Source organism: Pelodiscus sinensis, chromosome 1 (genome assembly GCF_049634645.1).
Source record: "Pelodiscus sinensis isolate JC-2024 chromosome 1, ASM4963464v1, whole genome shotgun sequence".
NCBI classification, from domain to species: Eukaryota; Metazoa; Chordata; order Testudines; family Trionychidae; genus Pelodiscus; species Pelodiscus sinensis.
The window spans coordinates 93,502,965-93,525,742 of NC_134711.1; the positions used below are offsets into that span (position 1 = coordinate 93,502,965).

Below are 22,778 nucleotides of genomic sequence, written 5' to 3' on the forward strand. Positions count from 1 at the left end.
ACTGAATCCTGAAGCCTCCTTCATCACCAGGTTTTATCTCCCTTTGGTCAGTGTACAGTTCCTTCCAAGGAATGGTCCTGAAGACCTAGAGATCAGTTTCTGCTCCCCTTCAGTCAGCGAACCTTCCTCTGAAGCCAGTCAGCACCCATTCCTTGTGTCCTCAAGAAGTGTGATTGCTAGAGAGCTCACAGGATAGGAGTGCAGCTTGGTATGCATGAGATGATTTGACCTGATACTGTCATTCAAACACTGCCAACCTTGAACAAATTGTCCAGTGCAGTGAAAGAGCCAGGGATCATATTTGGCCTAAATTTAAAGTATCCTAATTCTTAATTCAGGATACTAAAGTGGAAGGGTGATATTCATAGAATCATAGGACTGGAAGGGACCTCAAGAGGTCATCGAGTCCAGCCCCCCGCCCTCAAGGCAGGACCAAGCTCCGTCTACACCATCCCTGACAGATGTCTGTCTAACCTGTTCTTAAATATCTCCAGAGAGGGAGATTCCACCACCTCCCTTGGCAATTTATTCCAATATTTGACTACCCTGACAGTTAAGAATTTTTTCCTAATGTCCAATCTAAACCTCCCTTGCTGCACTTTAAGCCCATTACTCCTTGTCCTGTCCTCAGAAACCAAAAGGAACAAATTTTCTCCTTCCTCCTTGTGACACCCTTTTAGATATTTGAAAACCGCTATCATGTCCCCCCCCTTAATCTTCTTTTTACCAAACTAAACAAGCCCAGTTCATGAAGCCTGGCTTCATAGGTCATGTTCTCTAAATCTTTAATCATTCTTGTCGCTCTTCTCTGTACCCTTTCCAATTTTTCCACATCTTTCTTGAAATGTGGCGCCCAGAACTGGACACGGTACTCCAGCTGAGGCCTAACTAGTGCAGAGTAGAGCGGCAGAATGACTTCACGAGTTTTGCTTACAACACACCTGTTGATACAACTTAGAATCATATTTGCTTTTTTTGCAACAGCATCACACTGTCGACTCATATTCAACTTGTGGTCCACTATGACCCCTAGATCCCTTTCCGCCATGCTCCTTCCTAGACAGTCGCTTCCCATCTTGTATGTATGGAACTGATTGTTCCTTCCTAAGTGGAGCACTTTGAATTTCTCTTTATTAAACTTCATCCTGTTTACCTCTGACCACTTCTCTAACTTGCTAAGGTCATTTTGAATTATGTCCCTATCCTCCAAAGAAGTTGCAACCCCACCCAGTTAGGTATCATCTGCAAACTTATCACCTGGAGATAAAATTTCTCAATGGCTTAAATGACTGCTTCTTGGAGCAGCTGGTGCAGGAACCCACAAGGGGAGAGGCAATTCTCGATTTAGTCCTGAGTGGAGCGCAGGAGCAGGTCCAGGATATAACCGTTACAGGACTGCTTGAGAATAGTGACCATAATATAATAACATTCAACGTTCCTGTGGTGGGAAGAACACCTCAGCAGTCCAGCACCCTGGCATTTAATTTCAAAAAGGGGAATTACACAAAAATGAGGAGGTTAGTTAAACAGAAATTAAAAGGCACAGTGACTAGAGCCAACTCCCTGAAAGTTGCATGGAAACTTTTTAAATACACCATAACAGAAGCCCAACTTAAATGTATACCCCAAATTAAAAAACATAGCAAGAGACCTAAAAAAGAGTCACCGTGGCTTAACCACCATGTAAAAGAAGCAGTGAGGGACAAAAAGGTATCTTTTAAGAAGTGGAAGTCCAATCCTAGTGAGATAAATAGAAAGGAACATAAACACTGTCAAAGCAAGTGTAAAAATGTAATAAGAAAAGCAAAAAAAGATTTTGAGAAACAGCTAGCCAAAAACTCAAAAATAAATAACAATGTTTAAGTACATTAGAAGCAGGAAGCCTGCTAAAAAACCTGTCGGTCCCCTAGATGATCGAGATATAAAAGGAGCAATCATGGACAATAAAGCCATTGCAGAGAAACTAAATGATTTCTTTGCTTCAGTCTTCACGGCTGAGGACATTGGGGAGATTCCTGAATCTGCACCGTACTTTGTGGGTGATGAATCTGAGGAACTGTCCCAGATTGAAGTGTCATTAGAGGAGGTTTTGGAACAAATAGAAAAACTTAATGTTAATAAATCTCCGGGACCGGATGGCATTCATCCAAGGGTTCCTAAAACTCAAATGGGAAATTGCTGAGCTATTATCTGTGGTTTGTAACCTATCCTTTAAATCGGCTTCCGTACCTAATGACTGGAAGGTAGCCAATGTGACACCAATATTTAAAAAGGGCTCTAGAGGCCACCCTGGCAATTACAGACCGGTAAGTCTAACTTCAGTACTGGGCAAATTAGTTGAAACAATAGTAAAGAATAAAATTGTGAGGCATGTAGAAGAACATAATTTGTTGGACAAAAGTCAACATGGTTTCTGTAAAGGGAAATCATGTCTTACTGATCTATTAGTTCTTTGAAGGGGTTAACAAACATGCAGAGAAGGGGGATCCAGTAGATATAGTATACTTGGATTTTCAGTGCCTTTGACAAGGTCCCTCGCCAAAGGCTCTTGTGTAAATTACATGGCCATGGGATAAGAGGGAAGGTCCTTTCTTGGATTGAGAACTGGTTAAAAGACAGAAAACAAAGGGTAGGAATAAATGGTAAATTTTCAGATTGGAGAGGGGTAACTAGTGATGTACCCCAAGGGTCAGTCCTGGGACCAATCCTTTTCAACTTACTCATAAATGATCTGGAGAAAGGGGTAAGCAGTGAGGTAGTAAAGATTGCAGATGATACCAAACTGTTTAGGATAGTCAAGACAGAAGCAGACTGTGAGGGACTCCAAGAAGATCTCACCAAACTAAGTGATAGGGCAACAAAATGGCAAATGAAATTTCATGTGGATAAGTGTAAAGTAATGCACATCGGGGGAAAAAAAACCCCAACTATACATACAGTATGATGGGGGCTAATTTGGCTACGACAAATCAGGAAAGAGATCTTGGCGTTATCGTGGACAGTTCTCTGAGAACTTCCACGCAGTGTGCAGCGGCGGTCAAAAAGGCAAACAGGATGCTAGGAATTATTAAGGAAAGGGATAGAAAATAAGACACAGAATATCTTACTGCCCCTGTATAAAACTATGGTACGCCCACATCTTGAATACTATGTACAGATGTGGTCTCCTCACCTCAAAAAAGATATTTTGGCCTTGGAAAGGGTTCAGAAAAGGGCAACTAAAATGATTAGGGGTTTGGAACGGGTCCCATATGAGGAGAGGTTAAGGTGACTGGGACTTTTCAGTTTAGAAAAGAGGAGACTGAAGGGGGATATGATAGAGGTATATAAAATCATGAGTGGTGTGGAGAGGGCGGATAAAGAAAAGTTATTTATTAGTTCCCATAACAGAAGAACTAGAGGACACCAAATGAAATTAATAGGTAGCAGGTTTAAAACTAATAAAAGAAAGTTCTTCTTCACACACACAGCGTGTAGTCAACCTGTGGAACTCCTTGCCAGAGGAGGCTGTGAAGGCTAGGACTATAATAGAGTTTAAAGAGAAGCTAGATAATTTCCTGGAGGTTAGGTCCATAAAAGGCTATTAGCCAGGGGATAAAATTGTGTCCTTGGCCTCTGTTTGTCAGAGGCTGGAGAGGGATGGCAGGAGACAAATCGCTTGATCATTGTCTTTTTGGTCCACCCTCTCTGGGGCACCTGGTGCTGGCCACTGTCGGCAGACAGGATACTGAGCTAGATGGACCTTTGGTCTGACCCAGTACAGCTGTTATTATGTTATGTTCTTATTGTCCCTGTATTTAACCCATTGTCTGTAGCCTTTGGGAGATTTTGTCATAGAATGATTCTACATATGGGAATTTGGAAACCCAGGAAATGTGGGTCAGACACCATTCTCAAACCAAATCGAAGACTGAGTTTGGGGTTTGTTTCTGTGGCAGAAGCTGGCACATCAAAATTCCCGCACCAGATTTGACACTTTTTTAAAATCCTTCAGGAGAAAAAACTGTTGGAAGAAAGAATATCTGAATTCACAACCAATCTGACTGAAGAAGAAGAGAAGTCTAAGAGTCTGGCTAAACTCAAGAACAAACATGAAGCCATGATCACAGATCTGGAAGGTAGAGAGGGGGCTTGGGAAGAACTTGCATATTTGGTATTACTGTTTCCCATGAGAGAGGATTTCCTAAATCTTAATTGGACTGATTCTAGGTCTGTGGCCCCATTGGGATTCTAAGTACCAAAGGGTTAATACACTGAGGCTATAGTACTGCTGCTATTGATCAGTTTGATGGAATCATTCAGTGGCTGGCTAGCTGAAGGTTATATGCCTTGTCAGCTGAGCTTTGGTCTAAATAAAACCCTCTAAACTGATGGACTAATGGCGAAGAAAGACTGGTTCCATTTGTTTTCATGCTGTGGGAGTCTTTCTGCTTTTCTGCTTCCAGCAGTACCTGTACACTGGGGTTAGTGCTGCTGATGATCCAGAGTGTATCCTTGTTAGTGCAAATGTAAAGATTTTATTCACCTCTGACTGGTCTCTGCAAAAACCTGCTGGGAGAAACGCATCCTGAAGCAGCTGATTTCCTTTCTGTGCAGGGAAGGGAGAGACTGTAGCTACAAAGTGGTGCTTAGCATGTGCAGTGAAATGTAGGTGGCAGGAGTATGGCACTGTCTTCCCTAGCAAAAGCATTCTTATGATGGAGGGAGAATAAGGGGAAGCAGGCTGTAAAGTAACAACTTGAAACACATTTTCTAGATCTCGTGTCTAATAGGACTGAAAGATTGGGGGTAGATGCTGCAGGTCATTGGAAGAACATACAGTATCCAGCGAGGAAGGGGAGTGGGGAGGTTGGATGTCCTGATAGAAAAGATGCACTTGGTTTTGCTCTTTTGCTAATGTATCGTGTGGTGTCCTAAGAATAAATATCTTCATTTATGTTACTGTGTCCTCCTTCCCTGTCTCCTTCAGAACGGCTGCGTCGCGAAGAAAAGCAGCGGCAGGAGTTGGAGAAGACTCGCAGGAAGCTTGAGGGAGACTCCACCGATCTACATGACCAGATTGCTGAGCTGCAGGCTCAGATAGCAGAACTCAAAATGCAGCTGGCCAAGAAGGAAGAGGAACTACAAGCAGCCTTGGCTAGGTGAGGCTTCGCCACCTGATTGCAAAGAAGAGTTTCTTGTCAGTGTTTATTGGAGTACAAACTGAATGGAACAGGCAGCTCTTGTAAACTAGTTTGACTGTAAGATCAGTGCATTTAACACTATTACTTTTTGCTGCTGATTCCTGCCACAGCAATAGAATTAAAATATTCTGTGAAATGCCCATGCTTCCGAGGAACAGCAGTACATCAAAAGGACTTGATGGGGGCAGCAGTAGGAGCAGCTTAGTTTACTTAACAGGTTAAAAAATGCAACCTTGAAAACTCAATGCATAATCTAATGTAGAACATAACGTAATATAATATGTGGCCTCTTCTCTTCTGTCATCCAGTTTTAGAGGTGAGATTATCTAGTTCAGTATGTGGCAGACAGAACTGCTGCCTTAATTGTAGTGAGAATAAGATCAGAAACTGGAATCATGGCCTCAGAAAATGTAGTGCTCTATACTGGTCTCCTACTCATGCTTTTTTCCCCCCGGTCACTCAAGCATCATGTGGCTAGAACTGTATTGTTGTGACTAAAGATCTGTGTCTTTTGCAGGGTGGAAGAAGAGGCAGCTCAGAAGAACATGGCTTTGAAAAAGATCAGGGAACTGGAATCGCAGATCACTGAACTGCAGGAAGATCTGGAATCTGAGCGGGCAGCTAGGAACAAAGCTGAGAAACAGAAGCGGGATCTGGGAGAGGAGTTAGAGGCACTGAAAACAGAGCTAGAGGATACGCTGGATTCAACTGCTGCACAGCAGGAACTCAGGTAACTGCAGTATTCAAAAACAGTGACGCTTGATGGGGCAAACCAGGTGCTAGCATCCTCACCATGGGAGGAGGCAACCCGTGTATTCCGGCATCTAGAGAGACCTGGCTAGTGAAATGTCTGGACAGGATCTAGTCTCTCACAAGGTGGTATCTTTTATGGTTTGTGAAAGCTGATATTTTCCTAATTGTAGAATGGTAAGGTCCCAGAACTACTATTCTTGCAGTCAATAGGCAAAATAGACTGTTTGGAGGACAGCTCTCCAAGCTTTGATCTGAGCTGAGTCACAACACTTAAAAATGGTTGTGTTTGAACTCTGATAATCACTCAAGAATTGTTTTTATCATTTCATAGCTTGTGTTACTTAACTGTTATTTAGGTACCTCTATCATAGATGCCAACCTACAGAAGGATATATGTTCCTTGTTGTTAGCCATTAAAAATGTTTGTGGGTTTGCAGGTCAAAACGGGAACAGGAAGTGACTCTTCTGAAGAAGACCCTGGATGAGGAAGCAAAGACCCATGAGGGACAAATCCAGGAAATGAGGCAGAAACATTCACAGGCATTGGAGGAGCTGGCAGAGCAGCTGGAACAAACCAAGCGGGTATGTAAAACAATGGGAGTCATAGTGACATGGAAGACAATCGCCCAGGAAAAGTAGCTTCTGTACAGCAGGAACCAATATTTAAAACTCCAGAGGAATATGGAAATATTTGTAATACACCTGGACAGTTACAGAATGGTAACGAACTTGTCTCAAGTTTTTTCTCTCCTCCGCCTCTCTACCCCCCCCCCCGCCCCCCCCCAATAAATCAGCATCTACCTGGAAGTGTGATAGATACTTAGTTACTTAATACTGCACTCAGTGCTTGTCCCTTCTTTCTCCCCACTTCCTCCATATAACTGTACTGTACAGCTGTAACATTCTCTAGTTCCTTTCACTCATGGTACTTCCTGCTCTCTGTAACTGCAGGGATTTTAGTTTGGAAATCTGAAGTAACACTGTCCTTAGTTTTATCTTCTCCCCATGACTCTTGCTACTTTGAGTAGGTAAATGTATGCAGTTCTTCAGTGCTGAAATCTGAGAAGCGTTCTTGAGTAAGCAGTCAGGGCTTAACAGTGAAACACTGTTAGCTATCAGAATAAACATCTCACTGAGACTAAAGCTCCACTACATCTAAAATCTGCTGTGTTTTTCTCCTTAAGGTGAAAGCAAATCTTGAGAAGGCAAAGCAGGCTCTGGAGAGTGAGCGTGCTGAGCTGTCCAATGAGGTGAAGGTGCTTCTGCAAGGGAAAGGGGACTCGGAGCACAAGCGAAAGAAAGTAGAAGTCCAGCTCCAAGAACTACAGGTGAAATTTACAGATGGTGAGAGAGTGCGGACGGAGCTAGCTGAGAAAGTCACCAAACTCCAGGTAAGTCTGAGTTTTACTTAGTTCCTGTGTCTGCACAAAGCTGGGGGTAGGAAGGAGTCTAGTGGAGAGGCTCTACTTTCTATATGGGGCCATGGATTGCTGCATCTGCTTTGTCTAGCTGATAGCTGGACAGTAAATATGTCCTGCAGGAGATGCCTCCTCTTGAGCTGTGTAAGCTCCCCAGCTATTGGAGGAATACAAAGAGCAGATATACATTCATTTGGGGGTAAAGTAACACAATAATTGAATCTTTTGAGGGCTTGAAAAGTCTAGAGTGTCTGCATGTCAATTCCACTCCCAAGGTAGCTTTTTCTTTTTAACCCTGGGATTCCATTACTTATAGGCTCTGAACATGGGTGTTTTGGGGATCACAGCTCCCTTTCTGTATGGCTAATTAGGAGAGGCTGGGACCAAAACTGTTAATGGGGCCCTGGTATAGGAAAGGCAGAAACTGCTTAAAGCAGTGGTCCCCAACACGGTGCCCGTGGGCGCCATGGCACCCGCGGGGACATTTGTGTGCGCCCGCCAAGTACTTGGGGCTGGCCTGGCCCTGGGCACGTGTCGTACTCATGGTGCCGGAGCCGGCCCTGGGCGCATGGCGCACGGTGAGCGCCGGCCCCAAGAGCGCCGCGAATTGGCCGCCCGCACTCTGGGCGCACGGCGCTTGGAGGAGGTGCCAGCCCCGGGCGTGCGGCGCTTGGAGGGGGGAGCTCCGGCCCCGGGCGCCCGGCAGGCGAACGGCCATGCCTCCTTGCGCCCGGCAACCTCCAAAGGTTGGGGACCACTGGCTTAAAGGATTACTGCTGCCTCTATAAGGGAAAAATAAACCTTTTCCTCCCTCCCCCTCAAACTAGACACCTTTATCCTGTAGGAATACCTAGTGAAAATTAGTGTGGCATACTGTGATTCAAGAAAACAGAGGCTGCTGAGGAACTACAGCATATCTAGTCTTTGGGGCAGGTGGGTTGTAAGAAGGCAAAAGATTAATTCTCTGTAACCGTGAACAAATTGTCCAGAAGCTTCTATGGGCTATAGCAATATGGAATGTGAATAGGGAATGGAATATGAATTAAAGTACCATTAGTCTCTGATTCAAGGATTCCATCTTTGGCACTTAGTCAGACAACATGTCCTGATTGCAACAAAGAAGGTGGCTTTTTGTCTGGTCAAAAGCTGCATGTCTACCCCCTAGTTTGATTACTATTCCATTTGTTTGCTTTAACTTGTCTTGTAGGTTGAGCTGGACAACATAACAGGCCTTCTGAATCAGTCTGACAGCAAGTCAATCAAATTAGCAAAAGATTTCTCTGCTCTGGAGTCACAGCTTCAGGATACCCAGGTGAGATGTGGGAGTTGTGACATATGTACTGTACTCATAATACTTGCAAGAATAATAGAGCACTGAGCAGATCTCAGTACTAAATATTCATAGACTTCTGTGCATCTGGTGTTTCTGGCTGATATGATAAGTGGGTCTCACAGGAATGACCTCTCCTCTTATTTTTTACCCACTCCATCAGTACGTAGAATAAAGCTAACTTCCCTTATCCCAAGATTGGAACCATTCCAGTCACCTTCCCACTTGTGTGCTGCCCACGCAATGTTCTCACTTTAACATCACTGGTGGTCTTCTGGTGACCAATGTAGTGTGTAATTTCTTTCCATTGGTAGTTTCCTTGAAAGACCATAGCAACTGGTAGAAAGTAGTCTTATTTGGTAGTGAAGGGGAAAGCAGGACATCTGGAACACGAGTGTTTCAGAAAACCTTATTTGGTTTAGATGGACTTGAATACAGGTGCTATTGTAATATGTGGGCCTGTATACAAGTGTTGAGTTCTGAGCATACCCTACAGAATGATAAATGAGGTCAGATTGGACCCAGTATTTGTCAGGCAGGGTAAACAGCATGTAGATGGAATATCATGATACTTAACTCGGAGGCACTGAACAACAGGGAGGATATATCATAATCAAGAAGGGATTAACTGGGGAAAAAACAGTTTAGAAAATCTCTTAGCACTTGTTGTTTACTGTCTTTTAACCTATACATTCTTTACAACAGGGATTCTCTTATTTGCATAGCACCATGCACAGTGGTCCCAATCCTGCTTGGAATCTAGGTCTACTAGAATGCAAACAATAAATAGTGTATCCCACATTACAGTTATAAAGGTTAAAAATGAACTTCTGATTAGAATAGAAAATGTGGCAGGAAAAGGCCAGTGTAATTATGGATTCTGCATGCAGAACCAGCATCTATCACCACTCTGTTCTACCATCTGGCTCAAATGCAGCCATGCTTAGACTATTGTAATTGGGTCTTGGCATCTCTTTACCAGAAAGACTCTACTAATGAAACACTGCTCAGGAGAGCAACTGATTTAAGGAGCTAGATGAAATCTCTTATGTATAACTTGGCTCAATGGGGAATGTGGTAAATCTACAAATTTGGGGGTGTAAATGCCAAGACAGGAGAATTTCGTGGTACATGGATATAATTAGGATGAAATTGAGGGGGAGAAGCTTAGGTTGAACATTTTGAGGGTTGACTGTGGGATAAACTCAATCACTATCACTTGTGTTCTTGGAGCACACCTTGGAAAGGATTGAGGTGGGAGGCAGATGCTAGCAGTTGTGCATCTCAGCTGTACATAATGGTTAGAGTAGGACTGGAAATAGGAGTTGTAGGTGTTCACCATGTCTGTACACTGACTTGCTGAATGACATTGAGCAGTCATTTAAATCTGTTAGTGTTTTTTCTTTTGAAAGTCGGGTACTTAAACTAAACTTCACGAATCGACATCCATCTTGGGGACTGGGGATTGTAAAGTTCCTTACATGAAAAGGTTTAAATTTCAGTGTCTTTGCTTTGTAGGAGCTGCTGCAGGAGGAGACTCGCCAGAAGCTGAGCTTCAGCACCAAACTGAAACAAGTGGAGGATGAGAAGAACAGCTTCAAAGAGCAGCTGGAGGAGGAAGAGGAGGCAAAGAGGAACCTAGAGAAACAGATCTCTGCCCTTCATCAGCAGGTACAGAAGCTGCAACTCCTAGAACAAACCTTTCTGATTCTGGTAGGGGCGGAATACTAATACATGAAGCTGACTCCTAGAAAATCTAGTTCAGATGGAGAATGCTGGTGTGATCTGGACTTGTTAGAAAAGGAAACTATCCTGAGGAAGCAGTGACCTTGCAGGGCTCAGGCAACTGAAACTGGGTATAATGCTAATACTAAAGTAGTTTATATTTCTATTGGCAAATTTTTCTAGAAATACCTGTGTGACTATTTTGAGGAGAAGGGGGGGGGGGGGGGGCTCTTCATCTCACCTACTTCCTAAGTCTGACTAACGTCAATTCAGTTTTAAGGGAGTAATTTCTCATCTCCCTTCCCTATCTATACTGAAGGGATCTGTGATTTGACTTAATCTCTCCCTCCCCAGGTAGCAGACTCAAAGAAGAAAATGGATGATGGTCTGGGCTGCCTTGAGGCAATGGAGGAAGCCAAGAAGAAGCTGCTGAAGGACTTGGAGGCAATGAGCCAGCGTTATGAGGAGAAGGCAGCTGCTTTTGACAAGTTGGAAAAAACAAAGACCCGCCTTCAGCAAGAGTTGGATGACCTCATAGTGGACCTTGATCACCAACGCCAGATAGTCTCCAACCTGGAGAAGAAACAGAAGAAGTTTGATCAGGTAATGTCAGTTGTGTTCTGTTCTATGGGAGGATTTTTTTCTCTTCCTTCTCTCCCCTGAAAATACTGCCTACCACATTAGGGAATCCCTTTCTGAACCATGGTGGGGGTGGCAGGAACAAAGCTGGCACTGTTAGAAATTATGTTCCTTGCATGTGAATTTTAATGTCACCTCTTGTTCAGTAGGGTCTGAAATTTTGAGCTTCATCTAATTTGTATGTGTGGCTTGAGAGCAGACCGAGGTTCTGGACAATTCGCAGAAGTCTCTTTGGACTTGAATATAAGCAGTGAGTGTGCAACTATGGTTGCATTCTAGTCCCAGCTCTGCTAGTCAAGTTGGGAGCCATATGTTTGCTCTCAAGAGCCATGATTTCTGCAGTATCCTTTCCACCCAAATCCAAGACACTGGCTGGAAAGGGAATAACAGGAAATAAATCTAGCTCAGCAAACCTCATAGCAGCTATTCTCTCCTCTTTTAGCTGTTGGCAGAAGAGAAGAACATTTCTGCCAAGTATGCAGAGGAAAGAGACCGAGCTGAGGCAGAAGCCCGCGAGAAGGAGACCAAAGCCCTGTCCATGGCTAGAGCCCTGGAAGAAGCCATTGAACAGAAGGCAGAGCTGGAGCGGCTTAATAAGCAGTTTCGCACAGAGATGGAGGACCTGATGAGTTCCAAGGATGATGTTGGCAAAAGTGTAAATATACTGTTGAAACTTCTCCTGTCTGTCACCCACATTCCAGTCTGTTAGGCACATTTATTGAGCAACTTTCAATATAGGCGCATCTATAGAGGAATGCAATTGCAAGTACTGCTAAACACATGCCATGGTCTTAAGCGTAGGAATAACTTTTGTTCAGGGATGAGTGAAAGACAAGGAGAGATGGGACTTGAAGAGTGTGATAAGAACACGGGCTGGGCATTGGCTAAGTAATATCTCTTACCCATGGTGGAGAGAAAAAAGGGTGCTATGTGAGCCTGGCCCTTGCAATAGAGGGAGCTAGCCTGAGAATGGGAGACAGTAAACCAAAAGATTAGTGATAAGGAAGGGCAGGTTTGAAGGGACATTTGAAGAACTTCCACTTCTCTGGCAACCTGACACAAGGGTATTTCATGCCTCAGTGGCCTGGCCTAACATTTGTTTCTTCTTTAAATTTTCCCAGCATGCCTGATTAGAGGGAACAAGAAAATGCAATAGCTAAGGTCAAGGTTCAGATTAAAGGCTTTCAAATATGAAGAACGGCTTTCTGTAGCTTTAAGTGCTTGGTTTGAAAGGACATCATGGTGTTAGTGCAAGTAAACTTAGGATGATGGGGTAACGGGATATTTGCATCCTTTTCCTCAGTGAGCTGTTGCCCTATTGATAAGCACATTTGGATGCCTCTCTGCTCTTGGAGTGGGTGAAGTTGGTGGCTGTTATTTGGGTGATATGATATGAGTGTTCATGCTGCAGGTTCATGAGCTGGAGAAATCTAAGCGAGCCCTAGAGCAGCAGGTGGAGGAGATGAAGACACAGCTGGAAGAGCTAGAGGATGAATTGCAGGCCACAGAGGATGCCAAGCTCCGACTGGAAGTAAACCAGCAAGCCATGAAGGCACAGTTTGAGCGTGACCTCCTGGGCCGGGATGAGCAGAGTGAGGAGAAGAAAAAACAGCTGATCAGACAGGTAAGTATCCCACTACATATCTTGAAAGTTGTGTGCTCAAAGGAAAACTGCTTCCCTTTATCAGCCCTAGGACAGCTGACACAGCCTTTCCAGATCTAGCCACTACCACTTCCAGGAATTCCTGTTGTCATTGGGAGGCATTGCAAGTGTTACAAGTCACACACTGACATGTGCTTCCATATACCATTGTCATAACACCGCACCATCTGTCAAACCAAGAAACCAAAATAGTGCTTTATTGCACTGAGAGGGAACACTGTCTTAATTCTTTCTCACTTGTCTCCTTCTGCCCTCACCAAGAGAGGGAGTGAACTCCTGGTTATGTCTGTGGGAGTTGAATGGTTCGCGCTTGCTTGTTTCCACTGATACCTTCTTCGTCTGGCCAGGTACGAGAGATGGAGGTAGAGCTGGAAGATGAGAGAAAGCAGCGCTCCATGGCTGTGGCTTCCAGAAAGAAGTTGGAGATGGACTTAAAGGATTTGGAAGTCCAGATAGACTCTGCCAACAAAAATCGTGAAGAAGCCCTCAAGCAGCTCCGCAAATTGCAGGTGAAAGATTTCAGTCCTGTGCCTGTTGCTTATATGGGATGGAAATCTGACTTTTTTTTCCCCCCTATCAGAATCATGCATTTTCATCACCAGAGCCGTGTGGCACAGCATTCAGACCTTGATCTATGCAGCAGTTCAGTTGAAAAAGTTCAGCAGCAATGCAAATGTGTCTAATCCCAATCTGTGTCATCCATTAGTTTTTTTCCCTATTGGAGTTGAAAAACCAGGAAATCTTTCTTTGTAACATTGCATGTGTATGCAATTGCAGGAATGAAAGATGCTCTCTGAAGTCTCCCTTTTATTGTCTTTGCAGGCCCAAATGAAGGATTACATGCGGGAGCTGGATGATACACGTACCTCCAGAGAAGAGATTTTAGCCCAGGCTAAAGAGAATGAGAAGAAGATGAAGAGTATGGAGGCAGAGATGATACAAATGCAGGAGGTAATATAGGCAGATGGGGGGCCTATTCACTTCTTTTAGCCAAGGAGCAGACTGCTGTGTGGCTCCATAAGCTATCTCAGCACAGCAGTATCCCTCACAGTCTGAGACCCAGTTTCCTCTGCATACTTCAGCCCTTTCTTGCCAGCTGAGACTGACTCAAACACAGTCCCCGTGGAAGTACACAACACTACTTGTCTGTCTTGTTGGAATCCTCCCACTACCAGTAGCTGTCCTCTGATTGGTAACTTCACGTTGCATCGCTGATGGCCTCATTTGCATTCCAGGAACTTGCAGCTGCTGAACGGGCCAAGCGTCAGGCCCAGCAAGAGAGGGATGAGTTGGCTGATGAGATTGCCAACAGCAGTGGCAAAGGGTGAGTTGAGTATTGGCTTCCTTCATTGGGGAGGAAAAGGTGGCTTGGGAAGGTGCCCTATAGAAGTATATTTTCTACTCTGCAATGTAATACTGTAGTTTGTTTAGATACTTACTGTTTTTGTAAGGCTATAACTGGTAGGCTTGCTCTAGGAATGTGCTGCATTACCACCACCCAGCACTTAATTCTTATTTTCATCATTAGAGCCCTGGCCTTGGAAGAAAAGAGACGTCTAGAGGCCCGGATAGCTCAGCTGGAAGAGGAGTTGGAGGAGGAGCAGAGCAATACAGAGATGGTCAATGACCGGCTCAAGAAAGCAAACCTTCAGGTACAAGCTGAGGGTCTTCCCCTGGCCACCACCATCAGCCTCTGTAAACTCCCAAACTGAGTTCTAGATGGGCTACCCACATCTTCTACACAGTGCAGATTCCCAAAGTGTTTTACACAACAGTATCCATAGACTGCCATAGATAAAATGGGATAGCCATTCAGTGTGCATGGCCAGCGCATACTAACCCTGGAATGTTAAAACTTCTTTGAAAGAAAAAGTAGCTGGGACTTTTTCCCAAACTCTTCGAGTCCTGACAAATCATCCTTTGTAGTAAGGGGTGACTTATCGATCAGCATTAAATATTTTACTACTTATCTCAGTATATTAGCAGTCTCACTTTATAAAAAATCACTTTTACTGCATCCTTCAAAACGATCTTATCAAGTGCATTATCTTTTAAATGAAAACCTTAACCTGAATGTTCTTGGCATGTATTGGATTGTAAGCTGTTAAGGCAGGGACTGTTGTCTTTTGCTTATATAATACTTAGCAGAACAGGGGCCTGGTCTTTGACTTCAACTTCTGGTTGCTATTGCAGAATACAGGGTGATTTATTTTCCACTTCACCTAGAGGGCCAAAATCTACCAGATTGCAAAAGTTAGTCAGATTAATAGTTTTTAGAGAGACTAGAGACAGATCTTCAACTTGCAGCTTTCAGAGTTGATTCCTAGATGGGAAGGGGGTGAGAGACAGCAGTGAGAAGGGAGAACTGGACCAGCATTAGGGGGAAAGGAGATTACAAGGGAATGGATGCTAGGGCATTCTCAGAATATAAAAAGGAGTAGTGAAGCTGGTCATTATACAGGTACTGTGGGAAGGGGGAAGTCACACTTCCTAACTGCTCAGCTTCTGGTAGGTGGGGGAGGGGAGAATAAAAGATACAGAGATCAAATACTGGTTTTTCTCTTGGTTCTTGGCCCAGTAGCTAGTCTGAACTGAATTTTGGAACATCTTTACCAAGAGCTTTTTTCACTTCAATGGACTGATGTAATGCAAATTCTCTTTCCTGCAAGTCTGCCTGATGCATTTTCAGTGCTGAGTTCTGGGCTGGATGTGGCTTCTGTTTCTACTACCATTGCTTTGAAATGCCATTCCTGGGTAGCTGAAATGAGGCTTTTCCAAGCATGTGGCTCTGGCAGACCTTTCTTGCGAGGGCAGCTGGATGCTACAATGTAGGGCAGACTGACTGCCATGGCACGTGACCTGTTGCTGGCAAAACAGCCCCAGAGAAGGGGACCTAGGAATCTTAACTCTCATCCATTCAGCCATGTGCATTTCTTAATTGAAAAATTGAACAAACTAAAACAGGCTTCTAGGAGTTTGTCCTTTTTGTGACTATGGAGAGTGTTATGGTGCATGATACAGTGTTAGTCAAGCTTGACTTGTACAACACAAGCTTTTTTGCTCCTGCTGGAGGTTCTTCCTGACAAGCATCCATTGGCCAAGTAAAAATTAATCAGTCTTCCAGCCCAGAACCCTCTTGGCATACTGAGTCTTTTCTCTCCCCCAGATTGATCAAATAAATACCGACTTGAATGCCGAGCGCAGCAATGCCCAAAAGAACGAAAATGCTCGCCAGCAGATGGAGCGTCAGAACAAGGAGCTTAAGGCCAAGCTGCAAGAGATGGAAAGTGCAGTGAAATCCAAGTACAAGGCTTCCATCACTGCTTTGGAGGCAAAGATATCACAACTGGAAGAGCAGCTGGACTCTGAGACCAAGTATGTTCTAGCATAACCTCTTACAATGTTAAAGGCCACAGGTCTCTCTGATGTACTAGCACAGAGCAAAATCTTTTTCTTGAGTGCTCTATCTGGTTCTCAGGAAAAGAGTAGCTTCACTGGCCCTAATTCCTAGCATATTGAGCTTTGCCATTCCAGGAACGGCAGCTCTAAGTTTAGATACTCCTTAGTGTCCCTCTCAAACTCTGTCAAAGAAATTAAACTAACTAGCTAGTATCTCCAGGAAACCTGACTCTTGTCCCCTTTGCTTTGCCAGCTCTGGGTGGAGCTCTTATCTCTCTCAATTCCCCTAAAGTGCAGTGACTAGCGAAGTCTTGTTGCTATCCCACATACATGGGTACTTTCTATCAGTGATGTCCACAGGGTCACTGGAGATAATTTGCTGCCTGAGTTGACCCTGTATTTCTGCACAGGGAGCGCCAAGCTGCAGGCAAGCAGGTGCGCCGTGCTGAGAAGAAGCTGAAGGATGTCTTACTGCAGGTGGATGATGAGAGACGCAATGCTGAGCAGTACAAAGATCAGGTATGCACAAATTTATACACTGTAGCTGTCAGTAGTTTGGCTTGTGATGGATGGATTTCTCCCACTCAGAGCCACATCTGTTTCATCAGTTACAGAACAGTGGCATTTCTTCTCTGAAGACTTTCCACTAAATGTTACACTGAGAATACGGCTTCCCCTGATGTTAGCTCTGTCCCATTTTAATGGCTGGTACAGCTGAAAGAGTGATGCTTTAAGAATATCTCTCTCCTTCAGTAACTTCTGCATTTCATCCATGCAGCATTAAGTAGGAACAGTGTCCTGTAACTGAGTTGGCTCAGCCTGGCATCTAAAAATCCAAGTTTTGTTCCTCCGCTTAAAATCCCGGGGGTAGATTCCTGTGTATAGTGGAAGGAAGAGTGTAGTTTAGGCTGTTAAGCTTTTCCTTCATTCAGAAGTTAATGCTAAAATCAAGTCAGGCAACTAACCTCAAGGAGTGAAGAGTAAGAGTACGTGCCATTAGGGACTCTGCTTCCTTTTGGTGTAACTCTCTGCTGCAGTACTAGAGCCCTATGGTAGACTACAAGCGATCTTTCTGAAAATTTGATTACTACTTTCTACTCTGCAGGTGGATAAGGCAAACGTGCGCTTGAAGCAGCTGAAGCGCCAGCTTGAGGAAGTAGAGGAAGAGGCCCAGCGAGCCAATGCATCTCGCAGAAAACTGCAGCGTGAGTTGGAGGATGCCACTGAAACAGCTGATGCAATGAATAGAGAGGTCAGCTCTCTCAAGAGCAAACTCAGGTAAGGGCAATTGGTCATGCATAGGAAATCTGCTCCCACGCCCCCACAAGCTTCTGTCCTAGCCAGTGTGCATTTCTTCTAAGGAAGCAGTGTGGCAAGGCCCTTCTTTGCCATCCCTTCCTCCCCTGAGCATACCCCATCTGACTAAACTAATTATGGTGTTCATGCTCTTCCAGGCGTGGGGACCTGCCATTTGTCACACCACGCCGGATTGGCAGGAAGGGCACAGGAGAATGCTCAGATGAAGAATCAGACAGCAAGGTGGATGCCGGCAATGCCAAAGCTACTGAATAAGTCTTCTCATCTGACCCAGGTTACACCAGATCGAGTGACCTACTTACCCCTCCTCCAGTGGACTTCCTGCAAAACACCTCCTGGGTAGCACAGAGTCCATCCAGCAAATGTCTGGTGCATCTGGAGCCACTGGGCACTTGTGTTCCTCACTTCCTCCTCCTCCCCAGCTTCCAAGTTCTCTTTGTATTTAATGCCAAAGAGTTGGGACTCTAAAATCTGACCAGCAGAGATTGACGACTACAAATATCTGTAGAACTGTCCATGCCGTGGCTGCTGGCAATTTGTCACACTTGGAAAGAGAGGGGTTAGGGAAAGATTTTAATTTTGGCTGTAAATCTCCTTTGTCTTCAGATCCTACTTTATGATAGATGCAGAGAAAGCCCCTTCCTTTTTTCTCCCTCCCTCATTTGCTTTTTGGCAATCATGTTCAGTGACCTCAGACTACTTTTTCTTTAATGTGCCCACCCTGATGGTTTGGAAGCAGTTTCAGGAATAATGGGGGTGCATTGGCCATTGCAATCTACCCTCTTTTCTTTCTAGAGCCCATGAATTCACAGGCAAAGGTGAAGGAGGGAAGCTTCTTTCAGGATCACTCACCTGGGGAACTTGCCAAAGACTTTTTTCTTACTGTCTGGCCAGATCTCGGAAGTGCAATGATGTACTGTTAATGTCTCTGTTTCTATCTGATTGGCTCTTTATCTAAGGTAGTTTGGACCAGTAGCTGGTGACAGGGACAGAGAAAGCAGAATCATCTCCATGTGCTTGTCTGCAAATCTCTTGAGGACCAAATCTATTGAATGGTAATGGACCGAATCTAGTGGAACTTAATGTGTTTTGGTGGGAGGGAGGAGAATCCCTCTCTTTATTGATATGTCCAAGCCTCTCGTGTATCTGCTCTGTAACCAGGGGATGGGGCTAGTTATTCTGCACCATTGACTAAGAATATATTAAAAACCCTTTAATCTGCACAGATATACGTAAAAGGCCTTTGTCTCTTGTAATAAGTAATTAAGAAAAAAATAAAGGTCTTTCACTGCCTTTCTATTGGGACCTTGGTTATATAGAGATAGTCTTTACTTTTCTATACCGTACACTGGTTGCTGGATTTACCTGTATTCTAACCATATTGTATATGCTGCATTTAGACTTAATTATGAGTAAAGAAAAATAATTAAATATGAAGCGCCATACTGTATGCCTGAAAGTGCTTGGAAGTCAGGCTCCTATGTCCCAGTCGCTGTCAAAAGGATTTAAAACCTTTTTTATATAAAAGTGCCTTAGCATGTGCCTCAGCTATGCCACCACTACAGTCAGTAATGATTACTGGTGCTCCACTGATGTTACCAATAAAGATTATCCCATGTGCTGCAATTCGTGTGCTTGTGTTGCTGTTCCACCTTCACTGAACACAGTGGAGACAACCTGTGGAGCTGCCAAAGGAAGCAGTTGTATGGAATGAAACTATCCATTGAGTCAGTTTTGCCTTAAGAGCGTGAAGGAACCAAGTATCTTTTTAACCCAACTTCCTATAAAGTATGAACCAGCATTCACAGTACTGCTAAGAGACTTCTGGTCTGGGAGCCTCTCTCCAGCCCTGACAGAAGTAATCCTTATCTATACAAGATTTGATCCAGTTGGTGAAGGTGTAAAATTCTGCCTGTTCCAGCTGGTTCTGTTCATGGCCTGCAGGATAAGGATGTAATTGCTCTAATTGTAGAAGAGCTACCTCTTAAGTTTTGAAATAACGAGTATATGTTACCGACCTCCCTGCTTCTCCCACTGAACTTCTGGGTGATAGAAAGGTCAGTTCAACAGAGTGCTAGAGAGGACTAGAATAACCTTATTTTGGTGGGTTTGCCCTATATAGTCTGTTTTCCAATGGGAGCTATAATTGGCCTGGGAGCAGGGGAAGCACACCAAGTCTCCCCTTCTCTTTCCTCTCCCTCACCCCCACCAGGGTTGCAGAGTGCCTAGATGGAGCCACCAGCTATTTTGAACAGCCTCGGGCTGCAACATGTAGAGACCCTTCCTTGGGGTCTTAGCAGGGCAGGTCACAGGCTGGATTAAAAGAGTTGGTGAGCCCCTAGCTTACCTCCTGAACTGAAGCGTACAGTGGCTGCTGCAAAATCCAGGGGAAGTGCCTTACGTTCACCAGCAGATGGCATTTTAAAATTGCTAGTTGCTGCAGCAGAGAGAGGGAAGTGAGTGACCAAAGTGTGATGAGGACAAACCGCAAGGAGCAAGCAGCTGTCACTCGGAGCATAGGAGAGTGAAGCCCAAAGGCAGGACAGGGGATTCATGTCTACACAAGTGCTGAGAAGGATTGGAGTGATCCTGCTGGAAAGAGCAGAGGCCACCAGTGGAAGAGGCGGTAGGTCTGAAAGCTCCCCATTTGCCACAGAAGAAGTGGGCATAGTCCCACAAAGAAATCAATGCTGCTTATAAACTAGCTTCTGTTTAATGAGGCTTGCAAACTTCCTTTAAACATCAAAACATGTAATGCTTGGCTTTTGGATGAGAATTCTTTTGTATATGAAAACCAGTTAAAAGCATTCTTCACTCTTTCATTATTAGTGCCTTGTATGAGACAGCAAGTCACATGGGAGAGCACTCTATGCATTTAGTGCCCTCACTGCTCAAACATGGCTGATCAGATTTAACAAGTAGAATGAATACTTACTAGGCATGAACAGCAATTCCCCATGAGAGTGCCTAGAGCAAACAGCACAGTAGTGCTAGCACTACATGAAATGCAAGCTTTGCCATGTGTGAAAGACTTGCTGATTTGCTAATGTCTCATGGGCCTTCTGTTAAAACCAAGACTTCACTCACTTTGCATAATGCCATCCGGGAACTCACTATACCTGTGGCCTTCACCAAACTTTAACTACTCGCTGCAAAACCAGATGTATACATAGCTTGGTAAAGTGCACAACCTCAAGCTGACTTTGAAATACACATTCAGATCTGGGGCTGTGCTAGTATTCTTTAAAACAGGGAAGTCTAGCGTCCAGAAAATACTTCTAATACATCCATGTGATGGATGAACCAGATTCACTGTCCTACTTGGGTAATTGTTAGGGCCTGCTCCAGAATTCTCCCACAACTGAGCAATCAACCAAAGGGTCTGGGCTGGTCTTATGTGGACAAAATGGCTATATCTGAATTAAATGGTTTCCTAATTAAAACACATGGATAAAGCTCCATTTTCCTGCCATACCAGTGCTTGGGCTAGGAAGAACCCAGCAGCAGCCAGTTCTGCTCCTGGCAAGCTGAGGTCATAGCTATAGTGACATATTCCCTGCTTTGTCTGACATAAGACAGTTACATGCCATGGTAACAAGTTAGGGCACAGTCAAAAGGCAGCATAACAATCCATACCAGGTCTAGATGGGCCACTTTGGTGAGAGCACTTAGTTGCTGTCAGCCAATACTGGCTGCTGACAGCAGCAATGTGTGTGCATACGAGCCAGTCTGGGACTGAGTCAGCTGCTCTTGTGTCAAATAGGATGACTGCACTAGCCACGCAACTCCCTTTTCCATTATTTGTACTAACCCACAAAGGGTTGACCCTTAGCAATTTTCCAGTCATGTCTATTTCAACCTTGTGGAGTGCAACCTTGAGCTACTGAACTTTCTCTCTGCTGCTGGTTGGTTGCACTGTCTCAGCCTGAAGTTCACTACCTGCAGACTTCCTGGAATTGTTTAACAGTTCATCAGTCCAGTTTTACCAGGGCTCTGGGTGTTTGAAATGAGGATCTCTGCCTTTCTCTGTGGAAAATAAGTTTACTAGTACCTCAAAGCCTGTAGTCGTCGTGTCTTGCTGATGGGCAGGTGTGGAGGGGGTGATGTTCAGTGCAGTACCCCTGCCTGAACTATTTCCTACTAAGGGAAGCTCTGAACTCTTCCAGGTAGGGGCCCATTTGGGCTCAGCAGGAGCTTTGGAAGTTCCCATCTTTATAATTGAGCCTATAAGAGAGCAGAGGTCTGTCCTGAGTGGGGCATATTTCCTCTCTCCCATCACTCTGAAGGAAAACAGTCACAGAGTCAAAGGGACCAAGGACTGCTTATTAAGAGCATGACTAGAGTTCTCTCAGCAGTGCCTGTCTGGAGAGTCTCCTAACAGCATAGATGAGCACTGACACAATTTGTCTAAAGGGGCTTCTGAGAGCTAGTGAAGCAATTTATAAACCGTGGATATGATGGAAACCACTTAAGTCAGAGGCTGTGGCAGCACACTCCGCACTCCTAGTTTTTTCTATATTTTATGGGTGACTCTCTCCTTGTTCAGCTTGGGACAGATTCTGGCGCTTATATGGGGAGTAATGGTAACTGTGATTCATTAAAGCCATAAATTACAATCCCAGGGCCCTCGTGCCCACAGGGCTGTTTCATTGCAGTGTAAACTTCTGGGCGAGGCTGGGCCTCTGCACAGCAGTGAAAGAGCCCAGCTCCACAAGTCCAAGTTGGGTGATATGGGCCAGCCCCAGTGGCCGATCAACTTCAACGGCTAAATAGTTACTAGTGACCTCACTGCTTTATTACAGCACTAAGCAAGAACGGTATCTACATGGAAGTGGGGAGACTAAGCTATTGCAGCTTATCTGTCCTTGTTGAAATCCATCTGGTGCTACCTCCCCATAATGGGTGTCAACCCCTATGCTGAGAAACTGATTTAGATGGGTTGGGTATCCCCTGGAAGACCTCTGCATGCCGTCAGGGGTATGTGTACCCCTGGTTGAGAACTGTTGCATTAGATCTAATCTGATCCTCTGTAAAACACAGGCCGTAAAACTACACCCAGTGACACTTGCCCACAATAACTGGTTGGTGGAATTTAGATTATAATTCAAAACTGGATGGCTTTGTGTAGTAAAGTCTTCAAATGGAGATCCACTGCAGGGCTAGACAAGCTGTGCTAATGACTATGCAAGTGGCGGGGAATTGATGAATCATTCAGCAAAAGGTGCTGAGTTATCAACATCAAAACCATGGAACCAATCAAAATGTTCTGTGGGACTGAACGGGAACAACCCCAAATCTGTCATCTCTGTATCTGCTGCAAAACAGAATTCCTGTTCTCTGCCCATTTCTAC

The 22,778-nt window shown here is 44.5% G+C and overlaps 1 protein-coding gene across 2 annotated transcripts in view; it reads left to right on the forward strand.

The window, feature by feature from the left end:
* MYH9 (myosin heavy chain 9) overlaps positions 1–19,053 on the forward strand; it is a 99,099-nt gene extending 80,046 nt beyond the window's left edge. For both annotated transcript variants that reach the window (XM_075937802.1, XM_075937811.1), the window contains exons 24-41: positions 3,995–4,118; positions 4,970–5,141; positions 5,701–5,913; positions 6,374–6,518; positions 7,121–7,327; positions 8,562–8,666; positions 10,203–10,355; positions 10,764–11,012; positions 11,491–11,703; positions 12,460–12,672; positions 13,059–13,220; positions 13,534–13,662; positions 13,947–14,035; positions 14,240–14,363; positions 15,878–16,086; positions 16,521–16,629; positions 17,216–17,388; positions 17,565–19,053. In XM_075937802.1, coding sequence (XP_075793917.1) covers positions 3,995–4,118; positions 4,970–5,141; positions 5,701–5,913; positions 6,374–6,518; positions 7,121–7,327; positions 8,562–8,666; positions 10,203–10,355; positions 10,764–11,012; positions 11,491–11,703; positions 12,460–12,672; positions 13,059–13,220; positions 13,534–13,662; positions 13,947–14,035; positions 14,240–14,363; positions 15,878–16,086; positions 16,521–16,629; positions 17,216–17,388; positions 17,565–17,682 — 2,907 coding nt within the window. In that variant the 3' untranslated portion in view covers positions 17,683–19,053. The remainder of the gene's footprint in view (positions 1–3,994; positions 4,119–4,969; positions 5,142–5,700; positions 5,914–6,373; positions 6,519–7,120; positions 7,328–8,561; positions 8,667–10,202; positions 10,356–10,763; positions 11,013–11,490; positions 11,704–12,459; positions 12,673–13,058; positions 13,221–13,533; positions 13,663–13,946; positions 14,036–14,239; positions 14,364–15,877; positions 16,087–16,520; positions 16,630–17,215; positions 17,389–17,564) is intronic.
* Positions 19,054–22,778: the final 3,725 nt, after the last annotated feature.